The 14059-nt window shown below is 41.6% G+C and overlaps 1 protein-coding gene across 9 annotated transcripts in view; it reads left to right on the top strand.

Annotated features, from left to right (window-relative positions):
• man1a2 (mannosidase, alpha, class 1A, member 2) overlaps positions 1-14059 on the top strand; it is a 137195-nt gene that overhangs the window by 69515 nt on the left and 53621 nt on the right. For all 9 annotated transcript variants that reach the window (XM_040148288.1, XM_040148287.1, XM_040148286.1 and 6 more), the window contains one exon: positions 1589-1669. In XM_040148288.1, the coding sequence (XP_040004222.1) occupies positions 1589-1669 (81 nt within the window). The remainder of the gene's footprint in view (positions 1-1588; positions 1670-14059) is intronic.

Below are 14059 nucleotides of genomic sequence, written 5' to 3'. Positions count from 1 at the left end.
GTTAAACTACAGTTGTAAAAGGTTAACGTGTGAGGGCTGACTGACAGACGGGGAGTTAGATCGAAGGATGCTACCGAACAAAGCCTGCCTTCATCTTTACGAGAGCTTCCCATCCCTTCATCGCTCAGTTCAACGTATAAGCCACTCGGTGCTGCACCCACTCCGTGACTAGCAGCCCCTGCTGTTTCGGTGCGTGCTTCCTGATGTGCCTCTGCTTTTTCATTCTTCAGATTAAAATTGTGCGCTTCCAAAAAAGAAAAATGAAAAAAAATTCAAGTTGTTCTCACTTTGACAACATTGGATATTAAAAGAAAACTCTTGCAAGGTGAACAGAGGTTAATATGGCACCTTAGACCAATGTTGAAATGATGATTGGTGGCTGAAAAGTGTCCATTGCTGCCACATGCTTCATTTCAAAAATCTGGACCTAAATGTCTTTCTGTTATAAGTTTAACATAGCTGTTTAAATTGATTATATGCCTGCTATTATATAGTGTGTATTGTATAGTATGCAAACAAATATGGCCTCAAATTAGGGTCAATAAGATTCTGAGCTTGAAAAAAAATGTGAGAGAAGATATTAGAGTGGAAAACTACAAGATTTTGTTGAGATTTTGTTTTAGCCCCGATTAAATTGGGCTTTACAAACAAGGAAATTGGGATGAACACCACAACACTACCTTGTAGCACCCCAAGCTACAATAAAATAGCCAGGGTGACAACCTTGGGCTTAATCAGCAAAAGAAATATGCTTAATTTTTCCTTTGTTTATCCACACATAGTTGACCTGTGGGAAATAACTGCTTGGTTTAAAGTTCTTTAATTCTTAGGAGCTCTAAAGGGATTTATTTAAGGCACTCATTTTTGCTCCCACACATTTTGTGCAATTCCGCATCCACCTGTAGGTAGGTTACAGAATTCTTACGCAGCACCAGTCAACCAAGGATTATTTCACATGGAGAGTTTTTGCTTGCAAATTTTACCGTCTGATCCTGGATTTTGTTTAGGAATACAAATTCCCTTACAATTGGAGGTTCAAATCATTCACAGTCTTCCTGCTACTTTGCATTTTCAGTTGTGCACTGTTGAGATCATGCTACAAGTGTGTATCAGCATTAGAGTCCCCTCAAAACCATGCTAGCGTGTGTTGTAGTCTGCCAAAGCATCTAGTTTAATACCACTGGGCTGTGCCAAAGTCAGAACCTAAAAAAAAACGTGCACTGTGTCTTAAAAAAAATATGTGATTTGCTGAGTGAAACAGCGTCTCTTATCTTTCTTAATGTTTATTTTATAAGATTGTATTCATTTTTGTAATGTTTGTAGAGGAGATCTTGATTTTAAATGCGACTACCCACCTCCACTATAAAACACAAACACCGTTGTTTGCCTAAATGGAAGACCACTGAAGAGAAAAATGGCTGACACTGACTCAGATGAAATTAAAACTTAATTTGAAAGATAATGGTACAAATCTATCAGAACGTCCAAACAAAAACCTAAATAACAACTGAAGGGAATAATTTGAGTTTTCCTATCTTGTGTTTTTATTTATTTATTTATTTTTATCCTTGCTCTCTTGTTTTCCCAGAATGCCGAGGTGTCCGTGTTTGAGGTCAACATTCGTTTCATAGGAGGACTGCTGGCTGCCTACTACCTCTCTGGACAGGAAGTAAGTACTCACTCGTATGTCTGTGTTTGTGTGAGATTGTGAGCGAGAGGTGTTGTGCAATCGGCAGGAACCTGGTGAACTTCAGTTGTTTGTCCTGGCCAGAGTTAAACTTGATTGAGAAAGCAAAAAGAGTGAAGGAGAGAGTTGGTGAGGAGCAGGGTTGTGTATTTATTACTTTTACGGTAGGGGTGAAAGAGGGAAAGACTACATAGGAAATGGTTGGTTTATTGGTGAAGAAAAAAGATTCTCTTTCACTTTACACCATCTCTCCTCCTCTCCTCCCCACTCCTCATAACTTTTTTCCACCTGAATTTTTCTTTTTCTTCTATATGGCACCTCCTCTCACCCATCCTCTCATCTGCTCCCATTGAGGTCAGCAAGCAGATTTTGTTTCTCGGTTATGTAGCTGGTTGGAAGTTGAATTCTAGCCGTGCATCCCCCTTTTTCTGTTCTATTTCCCTCTCTCTGTCCATCCCAACCACCCCAGCTTTCATGCCTAGCCAAGCCGTGCTCCCTCTGAAACGGAAGCAAATGCATCAAATATGTTCTCAGGTCAACGCCCACATCCACTGCGCTTTCTATCATAATTTTATGTGGTCTTTGCAAGTACTGGCCATCAGATCTCTGAGGAAACCTGTTCTTTGTTGTCAGACATTTTACTTAAAATACTGCCTGGAAACACATTCTCAGATTTGTTTAGAATTGGCTCTGTGAAGCCTGATCCATTTCCTATCCTTTTCTTTGTTTGATTGTTTATTCTGGGTACCACAGCTGTCGAAAATGCCCTGCAGTGCACCCTTGAAATACTGGAGCCATGGAGTGCGTGAAGAGCAAGTGAATCGTGGAGTGCACAAAATAAGCTGCAGTATCAATTAATGATCCAATGGTGTACATCAGCGAGCTAAGCCAGCAGGCCTGTGTCATTTTACATCGTTCACAGCAACTATTTGCAGGTGTACCGCACCTTTTAAGTTAATGCTGCTATGGTTCAAAACTATATTTGAAGTCTGTTTGTCTTGGGGTTGGAAAAGGGTGTTTTAAAAAAATAAATAGTTAAAATGTAATTCAAAGCTTCCTTCCACAAAAGACCCACTATCTCTCCTCAGATATTATGCAAAAAAAAAAACAGGACTCAAAATGTTATAGAAAACTAAAGGAAAGCTGTGATGTGTGCTCTGTTTTCTCATTACCATATGCTAAAAATATTAAATCATCAATTTATAGAATATGCTTACAGCAGGCATCCATATTTTGTAATAATTTATAGTCTTGGATCTGATTAGGAATAGACTGATACCCCTGGGGACATGTGATCAGGACACCCCAAAAATATTAGCATATTAAAAAGCTTCATCATTCAGTGATGTCTTGATTCCTGTCACGGTTCTGTAGCTGTGACACATGGCCTTTATACTGTTTGTTGTTTGAAATCTTGCTTATGTAGCTAATTAAAGCTAATTCTACTGCGCCTTGTCGCTCTAAAGAATGTAGATTGGCAACAAATACACCCACGGAGAGCTTTATCAGGAACACCATACTAATACTGGGCAGGGCCTTCCTTTGCCTCAATTCTTCGTGGAACGGATTCTACAAGATCTTGGAAACATCCCTTTGAGGTCCTGGTCCAAGTTGACACGACTGCATCACATCATTTCTGCAGATTTGTCACATGCACATCCATGCTGCCAGCCTCCCGTTCTACCACATCCCAAAGGTGTTCTACTGGATTCAGATGTGGTGACTGGGGAGGCCACTGTAATGTACCTCACTCACTGTCATGTTTACTAAACACGTTTGAGACGACTTTTGCTTCGTGACATGGTGCGCTATCCTGCTGGAAGTAGCCATTAGAAGATTGATAAATTGTGGCCATGAAGGGAAGCACATGGTCAGCAACAATACTCAGACAGGCTGTGGCATTCAAATGATGATTGATCGGTATTGAGGGGCCCCAAATGTGCCAAGAAAACATTCCCCACACCGTTAGACCACCACCACCAGCCTGGATCACTGACATAAGGCAGGTTGGGTCCATGGATTCATGCTGTTTATGCCAAATTCCGACCCGACCATCTGCTGCCTCAGCAGAAATCCAGATTCATCAGACCAGGCTACATTTTTCCAGTCTAGAACTGTCTAGTTTTGGTGAACCTGTGACCTCTGGAGCTTCAGATTTCTGTTCTCTGCTGACAGGAGTGAAACCTGATGTGGTCTTCTGCTGTTGTAGCCCATCAACCACAAGGTTTAGAGCGTTGTGCATCCAGAGATGCTTTTCTGCTCACCACAGTTGTAAAGAGCGGTTATCTGAGTTACCGTAGCCTTTCTGTCAGCTTTAGCCAGTCTGGCCTTTCTTCTCTGAATTCTCTCATCGACAAGGTGTTTCCGTCGGCCGAACTGCAGCTCACTGCATGTTTTTTGTTTTTTTGCAACATTCTGACTAAACTCTGGAGACTGTTGTGGTTAGAAATCCCTGGAGATCAGCGGTTTCAGAATTACTCAAACCAGCCCATCTGGCAACAACAATCATGCCACATTCAAAGTCACTGAGATCACATTTTCCCCCAATCTGATGTTTGATGTGAAAATTAATTGAAGTTGCTGATCTGTAATCTGGTGTACAGGTGTTCCTAATAAAATGCTTGTTGAGTGAATATGTTCAGTTAAATTAAATACAAACTTAATTAGAAATGCAGACTTGAGCAGTTTTTCCGTGGTAACAGAAATATTCTAACGCTCACAGTGAAAAAGATTGTCTTAACTAAGAGATTGTCTTAATTATAAATAATGAAAGGGCTTAAAACATAAACCTAAAAATAACGTAACTTAACCATCTGCAAAATTTTTTGGCTTACTCCCGCTAATCACACCCCTAACATTGAAAATGCCAATTAAACTTTGCCTAACCACAGTTAGTGATGCAAAGGTTCATGAGCTGGCTTTTTGAAACTGATGAACATTGATTCTGCTAAATCACCCTGAATAACAACACAAGCCAGAGTGCCCAACAAGCAAAACTTAAACGTCACTCTTGATGTCCATTCCCTTGCTCAATTCCATCTCCACCACCCAAACACACTCAGTCATTCATCAGAGCCAACTCAAGTGATAATAGAAGCAGTGGGTGGTGGGAAAGGAGGGAGATGGAGCATGGGAGGGCACAGAGAAGAGACAGTGATGGAGGGAGCGGAGGAGAGGGTGGAGTGATGCCTACGATGAAACAGTGAGGATGACCGGAAGGTCATTTGGAGGTCATGGTTAGAGATAAAGAGATGGGAGGGGAGAATGCGGATGATGAATGGCTGATGGGGGAGAAAAGCAAGTAAGACTCATTCTTTACTCTCACTGGATATGTCCTTAAGCAAGGCTCTTAACTCCTCAACTGCTCCAGTCAACCAGCAGCTCACTAAATGGTTGTTAATGGGCAGTTCCCAGGGGGAAATTGTTTGTAACTGCGTGAATATGAAGCAGTGCCCACTCCCCGGCTAGATGGAGGTTAAAATATTTAGAGCAGGGGGGTTAAATGGATGGTTGAGGATGATATTTTCAGAGTTTATCAGTTTATCTTTCCTAGTTGGATGTTAGCATGTCGTAGGGGATGCATTTATGATTGTAGAAGGGAGGAACTGAGTTGCAAAGAGAGAGTGAGGGATGGGTTTAGGGGAGGGAGTGGTAAGTAGAGAAAACAAGACCAGGAGCAGTGCTGAATTAGAACATTAGCACCCAAGAGGACTGAAAGACGACAGGAAATGGGGAAGGAGATGAGACAGACAACGTGAGAGGGAAGGAAACACTGGAGAAAGAATGAGAGATGCAAAACCATGGATGGATTGATGGGATGCGGGGTAAAAGGAGAGAGTGAAAAATAAATTAAATGCAAGTGAGCAAAAAAACCATAAGAAAGAGTAAGAAAGGAAGACCAAAAACACATGGATGGAAATACTAATGCAGCTTCATTTGTTACGTGTTGTGCTACCCTGAGCCCAAACTGTTAGATAATTAAGCACAACTGCAACAACTGCAGAGTTCCCAAGGTAGCTTCCCACAGCTAGGCAGTGTAGCTCTCAAATCTGTGAAAATGACTCCTGCTGGTACTCCCCTCATACATATTTGTCATAAACTTCAGTGAGTACATAAACATGCACACCTGCATATCATTTACACAGAAAAGAGAGTAACTCGTTATTCATTTCCCAGTAAACATACTGTAGTACTAATACGTAGTACTAAATCTGATTGTCTGACTAAGTACAGGTGAGTCTTTGACTCTACCAGTTATGCCGCTCCGCTGGACTTGACTTTTATCACCTGTAATGAAAGACAACTGCAAATCAGTTAACTGCAAACACGTGTTAGACTTTAATTGGGGCATGTAGATCAGTAAACTTTTTAGCATCATATTTTCAGTCTCTCTGACTGTCATGTGACATTAGTCGAAGATCCACCTGCACAGATCTGGCCTCTATCCACGTGCTAAGATAGCATATTGAGAATACTTTTCAAAGCCAGAATAAGAGCTCAAAGTTACGTACACAAACTTCGACCAAAACTTAAAATAGCAGGGATTTTGTTGTGCATGTAAACGTACTCGGCTGCAGCCAAGGAGAATCACTGTAGCAGACAACACCTGTTCAAAGAATTTTATGCTTAAAAACAAAGCTTGTCCTCCGGGTTTCATGTCCGCACTTTTTAGTTGATCACAGCCTCAGGTTCGGTCTGACCTAAACTGCTGTGGGAATGTGATATTAGACTGGTCCTTACTGGACCAGAAAGGACCTGATAGTCTAATAATGTGAGAAACACACACTTCAGCTTGAGGCAGCTGGTTGAAATGCAAGAAAATGCAGAACTGAATTTGGCTCTGTCGTGTCGAAGAGGGTTGCTGTCACCTCGAGAACTTGGACTTGTCCAGGAGTTACCCGTGCTGGCCACTCCTTCCTTGGTTAGCCACCATCTGCGAATTTCACTTTGGCCGTCTTCTTTACTCATATTTATGTGCTCTTTATTTTCTCCATTGTCAAAGAAATGATAAACAAGGGCCACTCATCCAAGAGAGAAAAGGGAGAGAACATTTTGATCAGGTTTTCTAATCATTTGACGTCTTCGGCTGTGACCGTCAGTCACCATCAAAACATAAAAACACAAGCAAAAAATAAGGGGAGATCAGTGAACATGAAGGAGAACACTCAGGGAGATTGAATACAGGACAAAAAAATAAAAACACGGGAGGAGAGTGATAAGAGACCAAACAGAGGGATACAGAGACAGAAATACAGAGAGGGAATAGGACAGAAACACATGCAGAGCAACAGACAAACAGAGGGAAAGAGAGAAAGAGTTAGGAGGGAGTTTGAGATCAGCATTTAGGAGGGGGAGGTGTTGGTCTGGGAGAGTCAAAGCAGGACAGCAGTGATGGATTGTGTTTACTCCTCTGTCTGTCCCTACCTTTATTCTTTTACTTTCTCCTTCTGTTTATACCTCTATCTCTGATGTCCTCACCACCCTCCCCACTCTTTTCACGCTTTGTCTTCTGTTTGGCCGTCCTCGCCAAGTGTCTGCACTGATCTCCATGATCCCTGTGCCGCTAACTCTCTCTATTCCACTCTTCTCTCTTTTGTCGTATTTTTTAGTTTCTTCCCTGTGTTCTTCTTTCTTGGTTTGTTCATCTTGTCCTCTCTTCGATCATTTTCTCTCATCTGTGCTTATTCTCTTGTGTTTCTCAGCCCTGCACTCCCCATTTTTCCTTTCTTCCCCCCTTTTCTTCACTGTATGTTTTGGCTTTAACCTCTTTTTCCCCTCTCCCCTCTCCTCTCATCCTTTGTCCTCCGTCCTTTACTTCTTTAATGAGATTTCTCCTCTCCTCATTATCTACTCCATTGTCACCTGTCCTTCATATGTATTTTCCTTTCTCTTAATTCTCCTTCTTTCCGGATTTACTTCTTCTTTCCCACTTTAATCTGTGCCTGATTTCTGGTTTCCTTATCCTTTGTCTCTTTCTGTACTTCCTCTCTTTATTCCTTTATATCTGAGGCTTTCCAGAGTTTTACCTATGTTCCTACATTGTTTATTTAACCTACCGTGCCTCCTCTTCTACACTCCACTCGTTTTCTTTATCCTTTTTTCTCCTGATTTCTGCATTAGGATTTAATCCTCCGCCTTTCTAACAATTCACACAGCACCCCAGCCTTTTCTTTTGTCTCTTGTGTACTTCTGTTTTCCTTTTCTCATGTTTTTTTTCTTTCCTCTCCAATTGTCCCTCATTTCTTTTTAACTTTATCACATCTTTCCGGTACATGTCTGCTCTCATACCCTTTAATCCGTTACCTCCTTTAATCTTAAAAACAGTAAAACACCTCTCTTCTCTCTTCCTCCCTTTCCTTCTAGCCCACTCGTCTTCTTTCCAGCTTTTCCTCTCATTTAACCGGTGTCGCTCTCCTGGTGCCCCCCACGGTTAATTAGTAACTAATGTTATGGGCAGCTACACTGGACAAGAGCCGAGTAAGAGCTGGTTGGTTGTACAGCTGTTTGACGTCTGTGCAGATAGTAAAAGAAAAAATGAATGGCTAGTAGAAAGTATATTGAGTCAGGGATTCTGAGGAAACTGTGTGTCTCAAAGTCCACTTTTCAGCTATCACGCTGTAAGAATTACATAAAGAATTGTCACATCTTAGACTAGCAACCTTTTTATTTCCATTGATTATTCGAAATGTTGCACATACCACAACTCTCTCTATAATTGAGAGTTAAAGGTCATGAAAGAGCAGAAGAAGTCGAAAGGTGGAAGGTTTGACATTTTTGGGTTTTCCACAACTGTGTTTGAAAGAATGGTTGATTTTTTTTTTTTGTTTGTTTGTTTTTTGTTATCTAGGACTGGGCGATATATCTATAATTATTATCTCAGTATTTTCATTTTCATATTGATCAATGTTAATAATTACCGTTATATAGATTTAACAACATTAATGAGGAAAAAAACACATTTAACATGTTTGTTAGACCTCAAGGATACAAACACTGTGTTATGTTGAGTAACACTAAATGTAGATATTACTGGTCGGTTTACAAGAAAACTCCACTGAGCTCCTTTTAATTTGAAGTTCAAGGATTATTTTTCAGTTTAGGATTCACTCCTAAATAAATCCAATAAAGGTTTGTTATGATTCTAAACTGTGATTGATTCTTTTAATCAATAATTTGATTCTTTTTGCAACCAACATGGTATAACATTTACATCTCAAGAAGGCAACAGTAACAGTTCTTTTCAATAAACATCACACAAAAGATCAAAAAGTTATGCTACACATATTCACTATTGCACACTGGAACTGACAGTTGTATTTACCTTCATGTGAAACATGAATAAAATAAAAATGGACTTACTCCACTAAAATATATTTACCATAGATCTTATCTCAATGGTTAATCTAATTATAAATGGAGGAAAATGTCTGTATTTCGATTGACTCGACAAACGCTCATCCGATCGACTTCAGACTTCGCAGGTGTTTTGCTGAGGCCCCAAGGAAGTGCAGTGTTGACTGCGAAGTTGTTCGGATGAGCGGTTCTCGGGAAAGCTCCGGACGTTGTTTTTCTACATGTTACTTAACCTGAAGAAAAAGAAAAACTACACTAAGAGGGCACTGCAGCACCCAGACAATTTACAGTGTGCACTTCCCTGGTTCTGTCTCTTCTCCTGGTTGGTCATTTTTACATTTCTAACAGATTTAACAGTTTTGTTCTTTTTTCCCCCATCATTTTTGGCTCTACACGTGTCAGCTACGTAGCCCTATTGCTGTAGCATAATCGAGTGATTCTGCAGATGAAGGTTGACCCAAATGCATTATAGATGCATTTATCAAAAATTACTCATCAGTTTATCATTGTTATTGTGGGATTTTTTTTTTCGTGATAATTTATCACCCATAGTTACTTTGATCACATCAAATTTCGCAGGGATAGCCCTTAATTAACTTTCGGAGCAGTGGGAGTTAGAGGAAAGCTCTGAAAATAATTTGCTCTTCTGCTGAGTACAGTGATTGATGAATCTACAAAGTCATCAGCTAGTTTCACATGAAAGGAGAGAAACCTAACAAGAAAGAAAGAAAAACAGCTCCAGCTGGACACAAAAACATTTGTAATCAAACACAACGTTTTGCCCATATTGCTATTTCTTCTTGCAGCTATTTTGGTTGTGTAGTGTTTTGTTTTTTGTTTTTTTTTCCCTTCTCTTTTCGAGTTTCCTCTGCCAATACCTGCACCTCATTAGCACTCTGGTTTGCTTACCATCGTAAAAATAAATTAGCAGCTGTAGTCAGAGTATGCCCACATTTAACTGTTCTTGCACTTCTAACCTGACACAATAATCTCTAGTTGTTACAACAAATATGAGGGTAAGGCCCAGAAGACTGTGTAGGGTGCAGCAGGGTGTCAGTATACGGGCAGGAATGCTGACCACCAGTTACCACCATGGTTATTTCAGCTCAGGCTTGAATACTACAGGTTAGCAACAGAAAGCCTGCATTAAAACTGGGGATGCCGATATTGAAAGAAAGATGTGGACATTTACCAGTCGAGGAGTTTTGGAGGGAGTTTTGAAGGAGTCAGGGCTTGTGTTTTAGAGCTTGACCGATGCTATTGAATCCGTCTCTCACGGCTCCTCCACATTTTAATTGTCCTATCAGTTTGTCTGCCGGTTGAAGCACCAATGCAACAGTGGTTCAGAACTTTCAGAAGGCTACATCTGCACTTCAGGTTCACTGCTGCTACTCAGCCCTTGACTATTGAAATGTCATTCTTTCTTTTATCGTACATTGTGCTTCAGTCTCCTCTTACCCTTCATTATTCTTCTTTTTAATGTTTTTTGCATACATTCACTTCATGGCTCATCTCCCCACGTCCTTTTTTCTTTATCACTCTCCCTACAAAGATCTTTAAATCATTCTCATTCGCTCCCACCCTGTCACAGCTAAAGAGCAGCAGCAGTTAAGTGAGCATGCAGTATAAAAATTTAAACTCCAGTCAAGCATCCTGGCCACTTGGCATACGTCATATACGGTATGTTTGTACCGTAGATATGTATGGATTTGTCGCACAGGGGCCAGACTCTGAAGTGCCCCCGAGTCAGTTATCCTGTTGAGAGAAGGATAGGTAAGTGCAGGCAAAAAGTTAAAAGTTGACTTCTTCTTCCATAAAGACTAAACTGTCATGGCTTTCTTTTGATGAATGAGATGGAAACGATGGAGAAAAATAGTAGAAGATAGAAAGGAAGAGAGAGGGGAACATACAGTACAGGGGGACATAGAAGAGACAGAAAGTAAGAAAATGGAAGGAAAGAAGAAATTATGAGCAGAGGATGAGGCAGGAATCAAGGAAGTGACATACACATGAGTAAGGAAGTAAGTAAGGAGAGTCATTGTTAACAACAGATTGATCTTCATCCCTTGATCTGTCAGTCACAGGCAAAATTTCAGACACTGCTTTGAATTTTGACAAAACTTACACGACACATCCTTGTGTGCTGCATTGATCAGTCCAAAGGGGAAAACACAATCAGCAATCAGAACAAGATTTTTATGTAATCCTAGGGACAGCATTTTTTTTGATTTTGCATTGGTTTTGGATTCTCATCCCTCAGAAAGATAAGCGTGAAAGGGTGAGTGTGAAGGAAGGCTCTCATTTTCTCTGGCTTACACTTGTTATGCATGCGAGGAGGTGAAAAAAAAACGTTGGTTTCCCCTTGTTCCTTTAGACAAAAAAGCAGAGGGACTAGAACAACAGGGATGATTTGAGTGAAGAACAGAAGATTGCAGGCCGGTCCCTGCAATGTAGGATAATGAGATGAGAGAGTTCAAAAGAAAAGCTGCAGACTGTGCCGGCTTAAACATTACAGCACAAAACACCCTGTGGATGGATGGATGGTTGGATGGATGGTTGGATGGATGGTTGGATGGTTGGATGGTTGGATGGTTGGATGGTTGGATGGATGGATGGATGGTTGGATGGATGGATGGATGGATGGATGGAAGTATATAAAGAGCTGGAGAAATACAGAAATGGAACAGCAAATGAAGGGGAGGTTGGTAGAGAGACAGAGGGACAAAGATTATGATGGTGAGTGGTGATGGGAGAAAAACAAGAAAAGAAGGGAGGAAATTAGAGGTAGGAAGGGTAGAAGAGAGGGAAGGACTGAAGTGGCCAAGGAGGAGAGAAAGAAGGAAGAGGGAAACCGAGAAGGAGGGGAAAGAGTTAGTTTGGAGGCTGCAAAGGATAAAAGGACAAAACGGAGGGAAAAGGAAAGGAAAGCGAAATGGAAAGGGGCTTAAATCAAAAAAGGACAGGTGAGATGGAGGGGAGGGAGGGAGATCACAGATGGAGAGGAAATGTTTGGATGGAGACAGAAACAAGATAGCAAGAAATACAGAGGGCAAAAGAAAGGGAGTGGAGAGGACAGACAAAACAGGCAAGAACAGAGACAAGGAAATGAGAAGATGAAGGTAACAGAAGGCAAAACGTGATAAAAGTCTGTTTCCAAACCTTTTATTCTGTCTCTGCCACCAAAAGTCGTCATTTGAAACCACTTCCTCCGAAGACATCCTGTATTTTTCTGTCACTCCATTCCTCAGACTCCTGCCAATCTGGCTCCTTCAACCCCCTCAGCTGTCTCCCTGTTTCTCTTTAAATACCCCAAACTTTATAGTTTTTTCCTCTCACTCTCTGTCTGTCCGCGGCCTGACATAGCGTTAAGCCGTCTCCTGTCCAGGGATTGGTGACCACAGACTACACTACGTCCTCTGGCTATCTGTTTGATCTCACTGGGGGAGCATTTGACTCCCTCTCATTTTTTGTCAAACAAAAAAACAGATTCAGGGCGTCTTACTCTCTCTGACTTACTGCCACCACGCCGCAGACCCAGCAGGAAGGCAGTGAGACGTGGGATCAGGGGAAAGGGAGAGATTTGCTGGCGTTGTGATCATTAAAAATGAGCTGGCTTGGTGATTTTAAATGTTGAGATGCAACACAAAAAAAAATTGAGACAGGGCAAGCTCGTAAGGAGGTAAATATAATGGGATTTTCTCGGCAAAAGCAAGCCAAGTCAAAGAGATGTAGAATGCATATAAAATTATTGTCTCTGTGTCCTAAAGGTCTCTGTGCATCCAAACAGCAACCTGACGCTAACCGCTTTGGATCTGGCAGGTTATGGAGTGTAGTCACAAAAGAAATCAGACCTCATGTATAAGACTCTCCTCATTCATTAGTTTTGGCAAAAATAGAATGAGGGTGTCTGTTAATGCTCAGAGAAAGAAGGGCCGCTGCATTGCCCTCAGACACTTGTTAGGCAGCTTGTTAGGAAAACTTGGGAATGGGGAATAATGAGGGTGTTGGGGTTTGCTCGGCAACACTCAATGGCTCTGCTTACTGTTAGGGTGCAATGAGAAGAAGAGTTTCAAGGAATGTACGGTGCCTTGTGATCTCTCCCATTATAGAATAGGACCAGGTCAAAACCTAGTTTATGTCTGAACCGCCCTTTAGCTCTTTGCTTTCTCTACTGCTCTCTGTGCTCACATGTACAGTAATTTAATGCAGCTGCATTCCTAATAAAGCTGTTCTCATTTACAAGTTTTTCTGTTTTTGTTGTCAGACAACGGTATGAAACGCGACCCATTAAGACGACATGTCAACCAGCAGTCACTTCCAAGCCATTTCCAAGCTGCTGCTCTGCCCTGCTAAAATGCTGTTTTTATAATCGTGACGTCGTCTGACAAAATCACCCTACGCATACGTTAAAGGCAACGGCTGTGCTGTGATTTCGGCTACATTTACCTGTAAAACGATCGCTCGGCGCGAAAAGTTAGAAGCTCATTCACGTCTATGTCAGCTGCCGTGCGGTCGATTGAGTGAGACTCAGAGAGAGAGAGGTGTGTCTGCGGAGGCAGAGAGCAACCTCGCCCTCAAGGGACAATACAGGCGGATCTCGATGTGAAAAGTCAGTAAATGTAGTGACAAAGACGCTAAGGTGGCAACACTGCCTGCGAACGCCCTCTTGACGACATAATGGAAACTGTTTGCGCCAACGGCTGTTTGAGCAACGGCCAATGGGGAACCTCCAGCACTCGGACGGCTGACCAATGGTGTAACGTCGGCACTCAGACACAAGGAATTCGGCTGACCGATGTTGTAGCTTTATCACTCACTCTCTCAGATATGGACAGTCACGTTTATAGGGCTGGCCGCGCAGTTGCGGTTGCCAGCCAAAGGTACAGTAATTCAATTTTGGTCTGATCAGAGGGTCGTATTACGATTAAAATTTGATATTTTTTTATTAAGACGTTTTGCACTATCATTAGTTCAGTGCCTCCCTTAAACACATAGATTTGAGTTAACATTGCCTGGGGA

Source organism: Xiphias gladius, chromosome 16 (genome assembly GCF_016859285.1).
Source record: "Xiphias gladius isolate SHS-SW01 ecotype Sanya breed wild chromosome 16, ASM1685928v1, whole genome shotgun sequence".
In the NCBI taxonomy this organism is placed as follows: domain Eukaryota; kingdom Metazoa; phylum Chordata; class Actinopteri; order Istiophoriformes; family Xiphiidae; genus Xiphias; species Xiphias gladius.
This window is presented reverse-complemented; position numbering and strand designations above follow the sequence as displayed.